The following is a 14,556-nucleotide window of genomic DNA, read 5'->3' as shown; positions in this document are numbered from 1 at the left end:
TCCACTCTAGACCCAAACTGTTATAGACCTATATCCATCCTGCACTGCCTTTCTAAAATCTTCGAAAGCCAAGTTAACAGATCACCGACCATTTCGAATCCCACCGTACATTCTCCGCTATGCAATCTGGTTTCTGAGCTGGTCATGGGTGCACCTCAGCCACGCTCAAGGTCCTAAACGATATCATAACTGCCATCAATAAAAGATAGTACTGTGCAGCCGTATTCATCGACCTGGCCAAGGCTTTCCACTCTGTCAATCAAATCAAATCAACTTTATTTATATAGTGCTGTACAGAAACCCAGCCTAAAACCCCAAACAGCAAGCAATGCAGGTGTGAAGCACGTTGGCTTGAAAAAACTCCCTAGAAAGGCCAAAACCTAGAGAGGAACCAGGCTATGAGGGGTGGCCAGTCCTCTTCTGGCTGTGCCGGGTGGAGATTATAACAGAACATGGCCAAGATGTTCAAATGTTCATAAATGACCAGCATGGTCAAATAATAGGTCTGGGACAGGTAGCACGTCCGGTAAACAGGTCAGGATTCCATAGCCGCAGGCAGAACAGTTGAAACTGGAGCAGCAGCACGGCCAGGTGGACTGGGGACAGCAAGGAGTCATCATGCCAGGTAGTCCTGAGGCATGGTCCTAGGGCTCAGGTCCTCCGAGAGAGAGAGAAAGAGAGAATTAGAGAGAGCATACTTAAATTCACACAGGACACCGGATAAGACAGGAGAAGTACTCCAGATATAACAAACTGACCCTAGCCCCCCGACAAACTACTGCAGCATAAATACTGGAGGCTGAGACAGGAGGGGTCAGGAGACACTGTGGCCCCATCCGATGATACCCCAGGACAGGGCCAAACAGGAAGGATAAAACCCCACCCACTTTGCCAAAGCACAGCCCCCACACCACTAGAGGGATATTTTCAACCACCAACTTACCATCCTGAGACAAGGCAGAGTATAGCCCACAAAGATCTCTGCCACGGCACAACCAAAGGGGGGGCGCCAACCCAGACAGGAAGATCACATCCGTGACTCAACCCACTCAAGTGATGCACCCCTCCTAGGGACGGCATGGAAGAGCACCAGTAAGCCAGTGTCTCAGCCCCTGTAACAGGGTTAGAGGCAGAGAATCCCAGTGGAAAGAGGGGACCCGGCCAGGCAGACAGCAAGGGCGGTTCGTTGCTCCAGAGCCTTTCCGTTCACCTTCACACTCCTGGAACAGACTACACTCAATCATATGACCCACTGAAGAGATGAGTCTTCAGTAAAGACTTAAAGTTTGAGACCGAGTTTGCGTCTCTCACATGGGTAGGCAGACCATTCCATAAAAATGGAGCTCTATAGGAGAATGCCCTGCCTCCAGCTGTTTGCTTAGAAATTCTAGGGACAATTAGGAGGCCTGCGTCTTGTGACCGTAGCGTACGTGTAGGTATGTACGACATTCTTATCGGCAGACTCAATAGCCTTGGTGTCTCTAATGACTGCCTCGCCTGGGTCACCAACTACTTCTCAGATCGAGTTCAGTGTGTCAAATCTTAGGGCCTGTTGTCTGGACCTCTGGCAGTCTCTATGGGGGTGCCACAGGGTTACATTTTCGGACCGACTTTTTGACTCTCGCTCTTGCTGCTGGTGATTCTCTGATCCACCTCTACGCAGATGGCACCATTCTGTATACATCTGGCCCTTCTTTGGACACTGTGCTAACAAACCTCCAAATGAGCTTCAACGCCATACAACACTCCTTCCGTGGCCTCCAACTGCTTTTAAATGCTAGTAAAACTAAGTGCATGCTCTTCAACCGATTGCTGCCCGCACCCTCCCGCCCGACTAGCATCACTACTCTGGACGGTTCTGACCTAGAATATGTGGAACTACAAATACCTAGGTGTCTGGTTTGAGTGTAAACTCTCCTTCCAGACTCACATTAAGCATCTCTAATCCAAAATTAAATCTAGAATCAGCTTCCTATTTCGCAGCAAAGTCTCTTTCCCTCATGCTGCCGTACATACCCTCGTAAAACTCCTATCCTATCGATTCTTGACTTTGGCGATGTCATTTACAAAATAGCCTCCAACACTCTACTCAGCAAACTGGATGTAGTCTATCACAGTGCCATCCGTTTTGTCACCAAAGCCCCATATTCTACCCACCACTGCGACCTCTATGCTCTCGTTGGCTGGCCCTCACTACATATTTGTCGCCAAACCCACTGGCTCCGGGTCATCTGGAAGTCTTTGCTAGGTAAAGCCCCGCATTATCTCAGCTCACTGGTCCCCATAGCAACACCCACCCATAGCACACGCTCCAGCAGGTATATTTCACTGGTCATCCCCAAAGCCAACACTTCCTTTGGCCGCCTTTCCTTCCAGTTCTCTGCTGCCAATGACTGGAACGGATTGCAATAATCACTGAAGCTGGAGTCTTATTTCTTCCTAACTTTAAGCATCAGCTGTCAGAGCAGCTTATCGAACACTGTACACAGCCAATCTGTAAATAGCACACCCAACTACCTCATCCCGATATTATTACTTACCCTCTTACACCCCAGTATCTCTACTTGCACATCTATCACTCCAGTGTTAATGCTAAATTGTAATTATTTCACCTCTATGGCCTATTTATTGCCCACCTCCCTACTCTTCAACATTTGCACATAGATTTTTCTATTGTGTTATTGACTGTACGTTTGTGTGTAACTGTTTTTGTCACAGTGCTTTGCTTTATATTGGCCAGGTTAAAGTTGAAAATGATAACTTGTTTTCATCTGGCCTACCTGGTTAAATAAAGGTGAAAGGAAATAAAAAATATGGACTTGGTATTTTACCAAATAGGGCTCTTCTGTATACCACCCCTACCTTATCATAAACACAAAAACAAAAGATATTCCACAAATTTTCTTAAGGCACACCTGTTAATTGAAATGCATTCCAGTTGACTACCTCATGAAGCTGACTGGGGCTGCAGGTAGTCTAGTGGTTAGAGCGTTGGACTAGTAACCGAAATGTTGCAAGATCGAATCGCCGAGCTGTCCGTTCCGCCCCTGAACAAGGCACTGTTCCTAGGCCATCATTGAAAATAAGACTTGACTTTAGTTAAATAGAAGGTACAATTTTTAAAATGGAGAGAATACGAAGAGTATATAATGCTGTCAAGGCAAAGGGTGGCTACTTTGAGAAATCTCAAATATATTTTGGATTTAACACTTTTTTGATTAGTACATGATTCCATGTTTGTTATTTCAGTTGACGTCATCACTATTATTCTACAATTTAAAAAAAAATAGAAACCCTTGTATAGGTAGGTGTCAACTTTTGACTGGTACTAATATATACACACTTATTAAATTTAACTATACACACACAATTTAACCCTTGCTCTTAAAGAAAAGGCATATGCCATTTAGCAGACTTTTATGCAACATTTATGCATGCATTTTTATATGGGTGGTCACAGCGGGAATCAAACCCACAATCACACCATTGTAAGCGCTGTGCTCTACCAACTGAGCCAGGGGACCACATATTCACACAAAGCCCAAAACAAGTTAATTTGTTTCTTTCTAAGTTTATTTGTGTTGATAGACTATACAAAGACATTGACAGCGCATATACACATCCTGATCTCGTCACCTATGGGGGGGGGAGACCAGGACAGATCCATGTGTAGTGCCCCACTGTTTTTTAGTCTGACCATTATTCACTGTAACAGTTGACCAAGACTCCCAAAAGAGGCATTTCCTATTCTTGCTTGAAGCAGTTATAGTTTGAGTACTGGTACGTTAGGTACAAAACACAGTCGGCAATAAATATGAGGCTGATTAGAAGAAAACAAATATTTTATGGAACTAGAGAGCATTATGATTTAGAAGGAGAGTGTCTACAAAAATGGTGTATGACTGACACAGTGAAGGCATGAAGTCAGCAGTATTCAATCATCTCTCTGAAGCATCACAGCACAATGTACAGACTCAGCCTCTGTTCATGTGGATCTGTGGTGTTTGTGCTCGGCTACGAGTGTGACACAGCCTAGAGACATCTTCCAAACAAGATCCCACAGGCACAGGTTTGATTTGGCAAGATAAATAAAAAATGTTAACATCCCAACATAAAGCTCTTTATTTAATCTTATATATTTGGATAGGGAACACTAATCAAATAGGAATACTTATGCCAGTAATGTTAAGGACAATTGGTCCATGTGAGCAGTCTCAGAACAACATTTGGAGTAGGATAATGAAAGGCTCTTCTTACTTCTCTGCTGTGTTTGAAGTGGCCTTTCAACAGAAAAGACAGGAGCCAATCGTGTGGCATGAGCACTGCAAGTAGCAATGACTCCGAGTTAGTCAATGAGGTATGACACCAGTCAGGCACTCTTTTTGGGTGTGGAGTGTTTGGATTAGGGCTCTGGCCAATGGAAAATAAATGGGTGGCATAAGTTCTTCTTGGCACGGGATGAGGATGTGTGTGTGTGGTGGTGGGAGGGGGTAGGCAAAGAAGATTAGAGTCCATGAAGGCCATTGGCTGAGACGAGGAATGTGATTTGTGAAAAGATAAGTGCATTGATGGAGCATAGGGGAAGGGCATAGGAGACAAAGGGGTGGGGCACAAGAGCCTTTAGCTGGTCGACGTCAGCTTGGTCCATGGGGTGGCGCCACGCACCTCAAAGGGCTGATCATTGGCGAAGATGTGGCTACACAGGTCATCCAGAGGGGGCTCGGGGTCTGTGGTGGCAAATTGTGCAGCATCTTCAATCTCCTTCCTCACCGCAATATCAATCTCCTGCACACATACGGGACAAGTGAAGTTTGGTCATTACATCCTCCAAGACATGCTTCTATCAGCTGTAACTATTTACAATGCGTTCCAATCAGGCATTTTTCAAACTTAGTCAAAGACCTGAATCAAATGGCCAGTATATCAGTGAATATTTGAGAATCACCTTGAGCTCCTCTATGCTAGCCATGTTGTTGCTGAGCATACGGTCCTTCAGCATGGAGATGGGGTCGCTCTTACTACGGACCTCCTGGATCTCCTCACGTGTGCGGTAGCTGAGGAAAGAGCGGGGTAGGGGTATGCAGTGTCACTATGGCAGCTATGATAATGCAGGGAGGAGGCTACTTGGGGACAGAGTACAGGGGCAGCAATATATTAGAGCACTGAAAGACTAGCTGTTAAATCCCTGGTAGGTCAGCACTATAGGTTTCCATCCAATTGGTTCCAGATTTTTATGCAAATATTTGGAGAGATAAAAAATATATATATGGCTTAATCAATATGCACATTTTCCCACAAGGTGTTTCCATCAAACTGATTTGTTGTGAAGAAAAGGCTGTGTGTGATGACGTGCACATAAAAAGCATTTTTGCGGCTATGTTCCCAAAAAAGGCCATGGCTGCGGATCTGTATGTAACCCCCCTCACAGTAACATATCACTGAAATCACTGAGCCTCATCTCCCTCACTAACTTTAAGCATCAGCTGTCAGAGCAGCTTACCGATCATTGCACCTGTACTCAGCCCATCTGTAAACAGTCCACCCAACTACCTCATCCCATGTTATTTATTTTTTTGCTCCTTAGCACCCCAGTATATCTACTTGCACATTCATCTTCTGCACATCACTCTAGTGTTTAATTGCTAAATTGTAATTATTTCACCACTATGGCCTATTTGCTTTACCTCCCTAATCTTAATACAGATGCACACACCGTATACAGATTTTATATTGTGTTTTTGACTACGTTTATGTGTAACTGTTGTTGTTTTTGTCACACTGCTTTGTTTTCATGGCCAGGTCGCCGTTGTAAATTACAACTTGCTCTCAACTGGCCTACCTGGTTACATAAAGGTTCAATTTAAAAAACATACTATGCCAGACACTCAAATGTCCAGATGATCAAATACTTGCCCATGTTTGCTAGATAGCTGGTCAGTCCAACTTATCTAAATCTTATCATGGCCAGATTACGTGGCCAGTGGGCTTGATCCCCAGGGGGCCCCAATTGATTTTGTTGAGTCACTCCGGCATCATATGAACACACATAAGACATGGCAAAATGTGTAGAATTGCAGTAAGTTAGCTTTAAAATGGCAAATCTCTCTCCACCAACAAGAGGGGTCTGAACAGATCCCACCATGTCGAACACATTTATGAATTTTAACCGACATTTCCTGTTTCCATTAGCCCTGTCGTGGCCGTTTTTATGCACCAGGTAAATCATCCACATTAAATGGTTGGATGGAAACCTGTTTACTGATGGGAGTTCAAATAACAGATAGGTAGGTAATAATCTACAATAGTAATCTACTAATCCAACAAGAATAGAGTATACAAAACATTAAGAACACCTGCTGTTCCCATTATAGACTGACCAGGTGAAAGAAATGATCCCTTATTGATGTCACCTGATAAATCCACTTCAGTCAGTGGAAATACACTTCATGTCAAACCTGAAGGGGAGGAGACCGGTTAAAGAAGGATTTTTAAGCCTCAAGACAACTGGGACATGGATTGTGTATGTGTGCCATTCAGAGGGTGAACGGGCAAGTCTAAATATAAGTGCCTTTGAACAGGGTATGGTAGCAAGTGCCAGGCGCACCAGTTTGTGTCAAGAACTGCAATGCTGCTGGGTTTTTCACACTCAACAGTTTCCCATGTGTATACAGAATGGTCCACCACCCAAAGGACATCCAGCCAACTTGGCACTGTGGGAAGCACTTGAGTCATTGGTATACTCAGTGTAGCTGTGAACTTTTACCTGACGCCAGGATCGCTCATGCTGTGTCCATGGTAACGGTAGGTCTGGAGCTCCATGAGGATAGGGCCCTGAACACAGATGGAACAGAGAAACAGACTTAAACACACAAACCTGTACACAGTACACACAGACAAAATTAACAACCCTACATACTGTAAGTTTGATGCTCACCTTTCCAGATCGGCAGTGATCAGCTGCAAACTTGGTGGCCTCTCTAACACACAGGACATCCATCCCATCCACCTGGATACAGATACATTGCATGAGTTTAAGAATGACATTTTTTATGTTGTACAGAAGCATGAATGTATTAGATAGCGGTCTACCCTGAGGCCAGGAATGTAGTCTCCTCTCTTGTAGTATTCGGTGCTGGCAGAAGAGCGCTCTACTGATGTGCCCATGCCATATTGGTTGTTCTCACAGATGAAGATGATGGGCAACTTCCAAAGAGACGACATGTTATAGGTCTCAAATATCTGACCCTGTGGATTAATACAAATTCAGTCAACAGTTGGGCTCAAATCAAAACTTGAAATGATTGTCCTTCATGTTCCATGCATGCAGGTTAAGAAGCATGTCAAACCTGGTTGGCTGCTCCATCACCATAGAGACTGACACACAGCTGGTCATTGCCCAGGTACTTACAGGCCAGGGCTACACCGGCTCCCAGCGGTACCTGAGGGGATATTAGGCAGGTGCTATATTTGAGAAGGAGAACCCACCATCTTTGAATGGGATATACAGCTTAGACAAATGAGGTTTAAAAAGGAAATCAAAAAGGGATTCTTTCAAATCTAAGATAAATGAATAACGCTAGGCCTTGAATTACCTGAGCTCCCACAATGCCATTGCCTCCATAGAAGTTTTTAGTGTACATGTGCATAGAGCCTCCTTTTCCCTTAGCAATGCCTCCTCTACGACCTTAGTGAGACAGCAAGGGAAGAAAATAGGAAATGAGGGATGAAAACAATGAGTGAAAGAGGTGTTTGAATGGTTTGGAAGACAAAATTAGAGGTGCAAAGTACAATGATTAGCTCTTGGTGCTAAGCGATTATTTATTTAACTAGGCAAGTCAGTTAAGAACAAATTCTTATTTACAATGACAGCCTACCAACGGCCAAACCCAGATGACGCTTGGTCAATTGTGCGCCGCACTATGGGACTCCCAAGCATGGGCAGATGTGATACAGCCTGGAATCGAACCAGGGACTGTAGTGACATCTTGCACTGAGATGCAGTGCCTTAGACCGATGCACCACTCGGGAGCCCAAATGTTAGTTTTTTGGGGGGTTATTAAACAAATAATTGACCGATAGTTTCAATTACTTTAATTCCATTTGGTTATTGGGGGTGAGCCCAATGTTCTGTTTCTCTAGAGAGAAATCAAATCAGTCACGAGAGAAATTAAGTAAAGAACTAAATGGGACGCTGGGCTGAAGGGAGTTGTAGTTTTTATGAAGCAAATATTCAACCTACTTCAGCACAGAACCGTGGTAATTAACGACACTGACCATGATCCATTGAGCCTGTTCTTTTCCAACTCGGACACAGATTGATACACTTTTACGCCTCCTATGTTAGATTAGATACACACAGATAGCATACGCCACTGCATGAGAGAGTAATGTACACAACGAGAGAGGGATAGAAAGTTTTAAAGTATGCCTTTTCTACTTTGAAGAACTAGTCAAATGATTTAATCAGAAAACATACTTAGGGAAGGCTAGCCTAGCTAAATAGGATGACTATTTAGATTACTTGTTGGTTATTACTGCATCGTCGGAACTAGAAGCACAAGCATTTCGCTACACTCGCATTAACATCTGCTAACCATGTGTATGTGACAAATAAAATTTGATTTGATTTGATTTAAAGACAGCACAGTATGGGGAGAACACAGAATGTTAAATGGTTGTCTGGCTGGCTGCTACTGTCTGAGCAGATGAGATGACTAAGGAATGAAAAATTCTTAAGTCATAAAACTAAGTAATATACACAACTGAAATATTTTATTATGTAATAGTAATTTCCTCCTCCCCCTATATGGACCTAACAAAGACAATGGAATGTTTTTGCAATTGAATGTTCATCATTTCTAGCTTTGGCATTTCCATAAAAATAAAAAATAAAAATCATTGTTTAATAATGCATTTAATGTAAATGTTTGAGAAAAAAGTGATATATATATATATATATAAAATTAAACCCATTACTCCCTAATAAATCAAACAGACCTCAAAAAGCAGTACTTGTTCAGCACTATTAGTTATCGATTGGACTGAGTCAAATCCACTCACCAGTGAGCTCAGCCATGATCTCCCTGACGGTCCCACCCCTGGTGAGGGTGTAGCCATGGGCGCGATATGCAGTAATCAGGTGATCTGACAGGGTGATACCCCCCTCAATGCCAACCGCACAGGCTTCCTATCATAGAATAACAAGCAGAATCTCTGAGCGTTTATAATTGAATGAAGTGCGTCTGCGTGTTCATGCGAGACTGTACGTTTGCTTATACAATACATGAGTGATTGTGTGCACTCTGACCTGGCCATCATACAGGTGACAAAAGCCTCTGATGATCTTCTGCTTGTACAGCTGATCTGCCTTCAGCTCCATGCGTCGTATTGTCTGCATGGTGCGGTAGTACTTCAGCCCCTCCTCCCGGGTCAGAGTGGCCGTCAGGGGTGGGCCTTCCTCCAGACGATGAAGGTCAACTTTCTATAGGAGGGAGCACACAATGAGATCAAGGCGAAAAGTGAGTACCAATCAGCTAAAAAAAAAAAAAAGACTTTTTATTTGTCTTACCTTTATGTCAAAGGTGGCCTCAGGAGTGAAATCAGCATATGAACGTGACGATGCCACCATGCTGGCAGCCTAAAATAAAAACAGAGGACATTGAGAGGTTTCACTCCACGTGTACCTTCTACTAGACGTCACAAATATACCTCGCAAGACCTGCAGTTGGGCAAGTCAGGAGGACAGACCCAAACAGTGAGAAAGGGTGGAGTGAACAACCTTGAGACAAAACATAGCTAACTTCTAGCAGTTGATCCACACACCACAACTAGTGTGGATAAACACTCCATTGTCACTGAGATCGCCAGTGAAAAGTCACCGTCTCAAACACTGAACCAATCAACTAAACAAGAATGCCTCGTTGGCTGAAAACAGACATATCCAGAACACTGTATTCACCCTGGAAAAATCTCATGTGTTCACATGTGAATGTTTAATGGAGAAAGAGAACAGTGTAGTAGACCCAAATATGAATAGAGTTCATTTTGGGGTGAGCAGGTTCGCACAGCCAGTCAATTCAAGCACTCTAGGGAAACAGTGATCACCACATCATGTGCTTAGCCTTAGTGTGAGAACACGGGTGGATCACTGCACCTGTGCATAAGGGCATGCAGTGTACTGTAAAAGCATGAGTAGTGGTGAGGGGAGGAGTGTAAGAGACAGGGGGGCTGCCAGTACTCACAGCAAGCTGTGGCTCTGGTAAAGGAGCGTCTTCAGTCAAGCTGAGGGCGATCTCAGGGCGTGAAAGCAACATTATGTCTGTATTCTGTCTCCTCTCTGCCAGCTGAGGCTCAGATATGGAAGTGTTGCTGTTTGTACTGATGTCAGGTTCGGGTGGGTTTAATTCCTGAGTCGGTTGGTCTGCGTTTAGAGGTTGTTCTGGTGATGATAGTTCTAGCGTTAGTTGGTCAAAGTCCATTTCTGCTTGTGTTGAAGAGTGGGCTATGATAGGTGCATCAGAGGTTATTGGAGGCTCTGGTAAAGTTGATTCTGATACTTGAGAGGCCATCGCAGCTGACAGTTCAGATGAGTTTGATTCTGGAATAAATGGGTTTGTACTCAAAGGGTTCGGATAAAGTTAATTCTGAAACAGTCAAGGCGGTATCTGCCTTGAAGGGTTCTGCTTCTGAAACAGTCAGGCCAGTTGCTAAGAGTTCTGGTGAGTTTAGATGTTGTTGCTCTGATACAGATAACTCTGAGACTGACGGGTCCGTATTGATCACATGGTGAAGTGATAGATCTACAAATGGTTTGTCAGTGTCAAATAACTCCTCTTCAGGTTTACTGTTGAAGACAGGGAACGGCACAACTAGAGTGATTTCTAGGGGTTCTTCTTCGGGTATTAGTCTGCTGGCAATTGTACGTTCTGTGGTCAGTACAGCACTGGGGTCTATTTCAGTAAATGTTTGATCAGTCATTGGTCTTTTGAAATTGTCTGCTAGAGGACTGTGTGAGATGGAGTATAAATCTGTGTCTGGCTTGTAGGGTCGTAGTGCTGGATCAGGTGGAGAGGTTGTGTCAGCATACTGCCCCTGGACTGCCAGCAGCTGCAAAACAGCCCTGCGCATGGAGGACTGGGGAGAGAAGAGCCAGGCAGATAAGTCACTGCAGAGTCAACACCCACGGAGAGGTTTGAAAGCAGCAGCAGTTAACTCCTCCAGCTCAAACATTTAAAGGTATTTTGGTTGTTCTGAAGGTGTTGATCCAGTTCAATACTAAAAAAAAGCTATTCTCAACAAAGTGCATCATCTGAGTTCTTTGTTTCATCAGGAATACGATAGTGTTATTCCACATAATCACTGCACCAATTAAAGCCCTTTAAAAAGAAATAGGCTAGTTCTACACCACATTCTCTGCACTAAACTTACAAACCAAACAACTTTCCATTCACAACATAAAATAAACAGTACCTACCAATCAGACGACATTTGGCTTAGCCAAATAGCGCAAAGCATCTGCGCTAGCCTGTTGACTCTGACACCACTAGCCAATGTGAAATAAGTAAGTCTAGCTAGAAGCTATATGAGATAGGTCGGTGTGCATGTGAGAATGAATAGCTCAGAATTTTCAAAAATCAACAAGGTGAGGGATAAGAATATAGTAAAGCATGATTTCTTAAAGAGAAAATTAAATTGTTTTTCCATTGGCGGGTTGGGTAAATACAATGTTGAAGGATGCTGGAAAGGGACAAAAGTATTCATTGAGTTTAAGTATGGCACATACCATGTGAAAGGGAAATAAATCATTTGGATTAAAGCTGGAGTGCAAAACAGGCAGTCAGGCATCACAGGGATTGTATCACCCTTACTTGAGTTAAACCACATCTTACCTCTGACACAACCTGGGCTCCCTATAAGGCAGCCATTAGGAGAGAGAACCAAAGGGGAAAAGTGAGATAACGGAAAGAGATCAATTAGAGCATCACGAGATTGTCAGACATGAAAAGACTACATTTCCAACAATTATGTGCCACAACAAATGTTTGACTTGGGTTTATCCATGGTGGCCAAGCCAGCCAATCACACATTTTAGTTCCATGTGATTACCTTCACAACACTGATCCTATCTCATCATACTGACACTTCCGTCAGAAGCTTTTTCACATCATTAAGACCTTACCATTGGGTATCTTGATTAATAGCTGACATTGTGGCACAGAAACAAAAACAACCAATGATGTGATATGAGGAGACGCTCTCGCATCTAACGTTATTAGACTGCCTTTGATGAGGATGCTGCTGGAGGGAAGGCTTGTTAATTAAAGGTCAAATCTTGTGACACGTTAACAGCTAGGTAAACGATTGGCTAGTTAGCTAACTATATAAAGTACCGGTAACGTAGGCCTTTAATATGATTCGCAAGGATGGATCTTAGCTAGCAGGTTAATTTACCTACAGCTAGGCAACAGTCCTGTGTATCTAAAGCCAGGCAAGCTAACGTTACCCCGGTACGCGTACGAATTGGGGCCTTGCTGTCTAGCAAGGTCAGGACGGCAGCTTGGTCTTGTTTAAGAAAAAGGCATGCGGCCCTTTGTATCCTTATACTAAGGTACTACACAAAAACAATACTTACATGTCTGCTTGCACTACCCCTCAGTACGTTGGAGATTATTGTCAGCATCTTTTGCATACTATCGTGCTGCCACCGACCTGCGGTCTCAGAACGTTTCTCCCCTCCTTTCTGCTGCCTGTCTTCTTCGATGAGGTTAAACCGCGATGGCATCCAATAAATGTTGCTTTACTGCCACCTACTAGACTGGAGTATAACTCCCTTATACTTTGCTGGGGAAAAATCTTCAAATTTTGGTCATTTGAATATGCTGTGTAGTGTTAGGGCGAAACCCAAAACGCACCAGTTGGGGTCCCGAGGAAACGCTGGGTTACATGCTGACCAGACCGGACACGTCGCGTGCGCCGCAAAATAAATGTAGAAACCCATGTTATTCAATTATTGCACCCACACTGGTCGCGCACGCCAACGAGCATCAGCGACGCCAAGGGATAAAACAGAACTCATTCCTATTTCTGACGCAGATCGCGCTGCAAGTCCTGCCTCTCCCATCTCCTCATTGGTTTATAGAAGCAGGTACCGGTGTGCCATCTCCTCATTGATTATACCCACGTGGGTGAGTTGAAAGACGAGCTGTTTTGCCGGTAGTCGTGGTAATACAATGAAAGTTTAGATGCGATCACCATATAAATTAAACGATGAAAAACCTGGAAGGAAGAGAGATGACTAGAAACGATTCGGTTGGCTGTTGTATGTGTGGATTAATTGTCGGAGTAGAGGTCCTTGTGCATTTCAGGTAAAATAACAACTCAATGTTTATATCCCAGGACAAATTAGCTAGCAACAGCAAGCTAGCTAAATAGGACAAATTAACGTTAGCTAGTGCAAGCTAACTAGCTAAATTACCATACATGTTTAATGCTTTTCGACCTGTCCCCAAATTAATGTAATTGGTTCAGAGTTTGTTTTGATATTTTTACCTGCGTGTCGTGATCGCGTTTGGTGCGGGGGGGGCAAAATAAATGTATGCACGATAGCACAGGATAGCGCAGGTTTGGGTTCGGTGTTAGGGTTTTACTGCAGGGACGTCCCACGGTTTCAAGATAACGCCGACCCTTCTAAATGCACAGTTTAGAGATAGGACAAGCGCACAGGCCGGGGTAGCTATAGCTAGGTAAAATAAAGCAGAATTCCTCTTCAATCATTAGATTGCAAAAGGAATGACTGCGTACGAAGCAAGTACTTATAAATAGTCATGAAAAAGGACGATACATAAACTGGTTTAGACTGTTTAAACAAGGACCTTCAGAAGATTAAATTGGATAAGTAAGTGTATTTCAAATACTGACAATACATCCTTCACATCCCTCTTAAGCATGAGTAACACAATATACATTTTATTGTAGGGACCCTTTAGAATTATAATGATATATCCCATTTAATAGACACTTTTTCCCAAATGCAACATTTTACATGTTTTTTTTGTTGTTGTTTTTTTTAACATATGGGTGGCCCCAGCAGGAATCGAACCCACATCCCTTGGCTTTGTAAGCGCCATACTCTACCGACTGAGCCACAACAATTATTTTAATGCTTTCATCGCATTGTTTTTACATAGTTTTATATAGCCAAATCAATCCTTATCACACACTAGAGAAAGGGCAAGTACCCCTGGAAAGGGTTCAATCGAGGTCAAAACTACATGTGCACATGAAATAAGAGCACCCCCTACATGCATTTGTAGTTCTTGGAGAAAGATGGCGGAAACAGATGTTCTGTTTGAAACCAACGGCGCATCGGGTAAAGATGAGAGAGCACAGAGAGTCCTAATGAGTGTGTTACAGTGGCAAAAAAGAAAGAAAACAAGAGAAGTAAAGTTGTGGGGAAATCCAAGCCTACTCTAGACTAGTTTTTTGTCAAAGTTAGGGTTTTGGATCAATGCTACCTGTGGTATCCATTTGACGTCTCAAGGAAAATCTGGGATGCGT

General features: G+C 43.4%; 1 protein-coding gene across 4 annotated transcripts; it reads right to left on the bottom strand.

The window, feature by feature from the left end:
* Nucleotides 1-3,551: 3,551 nt before the first annotated feature.
* LOC112228906 (pyruvate dehydrogenase E1 component subunit alpha, mitochondrial) lies at nt 3,552-13,054 on the bottom strand. 4 transcript variants are annotated; one of them, XM_042309359.1, is made up of 13 exons: nt 12,632-12,753; nt 11,889-11,909; nt 10,242-11,133; nt 9,569-9,637; nt 9,308-9,481; nt 9,061-9,187; nt 7,593-7,684; nt 7,347-7,439; nt 7,090-7,245; nt 6,935-7,006; nt 6,764-6,831; nt 4,946-5,054; nt 3,552-4,785 (listed from the first exon to the last, which is right to left on the bottom strand). In XM_042309359.1, exons 3-13 carry the CDS (start codon nt 10,566-10,568, stop codon nt 4,621-4,623), a joined length of 1,452 nt encoding a protein of 483 aa, XP_042165293.1. In that variant the 5' UTR covers nt 10,569-11,133; nt 11,889-11,909; nt 12,632-12,753; the 3' UTR covers nt 3,552-4,620. The 4 variants fall into 4 exon arrangements, with proteins under 4 accessions (XP_042165293.1, XP_024250434.1, XP_024250433.1 ...); XM_024394666.2 differs by lacking the exon at nt 10,242-11,133 and having other exon boundaries at nt 12,632-13,054; XM_024394665.2 differs by lacking the exon at nt 11,889-11,909 and having other exon boundaries at nt 12,632-12,771.
* Nucleotides 13,055-14,556: the final 1,502 nt, after the last annotated feature.

Source organism: Oncorhynchus tshawytscha, linkage group LG30 (assembly GCF_018296145.1).
Source record: "Oncorhynchus tshawytscha isolate Ot180627B linkage group LG30, Otsh_v2.0, whole genome shotgun sequence".
NCBI lineage: Eukaryota > Metazoa > Chordata > Actinopteri > Salmoniformes > Salmonidae > Oncorhynchus > Oncorhynchus tshawytscha.
This window is presented reverse-complemented; position numbering and strand designations above follow the sequence as displayed.

What these genes read in the sequence shown, in the direction of transcription:
- LOC112228906 (XM_024394665.2), bottom strand. Translation starts at nt 10,568, where the DNA reads ATGGCCTCTCAAGTATCAGAATCAACTTTACCAGAGCCTCCAATAACC. An exon ending in ATGGCATTGTGGGAGCTCAG is followed by an intron (nt 7,440 to 7,592) that starts GTAATTCAAGGC and finishes ATATCCCCTCAG; the next exon opens with GTACCGCTGGGAGCCGGTGT. An exon ending in CTAGCATAGAGGAGCTCAAG is followed by an intron (nt 4,786 to 4,945) that starts GTGATTCTCAAA and finishes GTATGTGTGCAG; the next exon opens with GAGATTGATATTGCGGTGAG.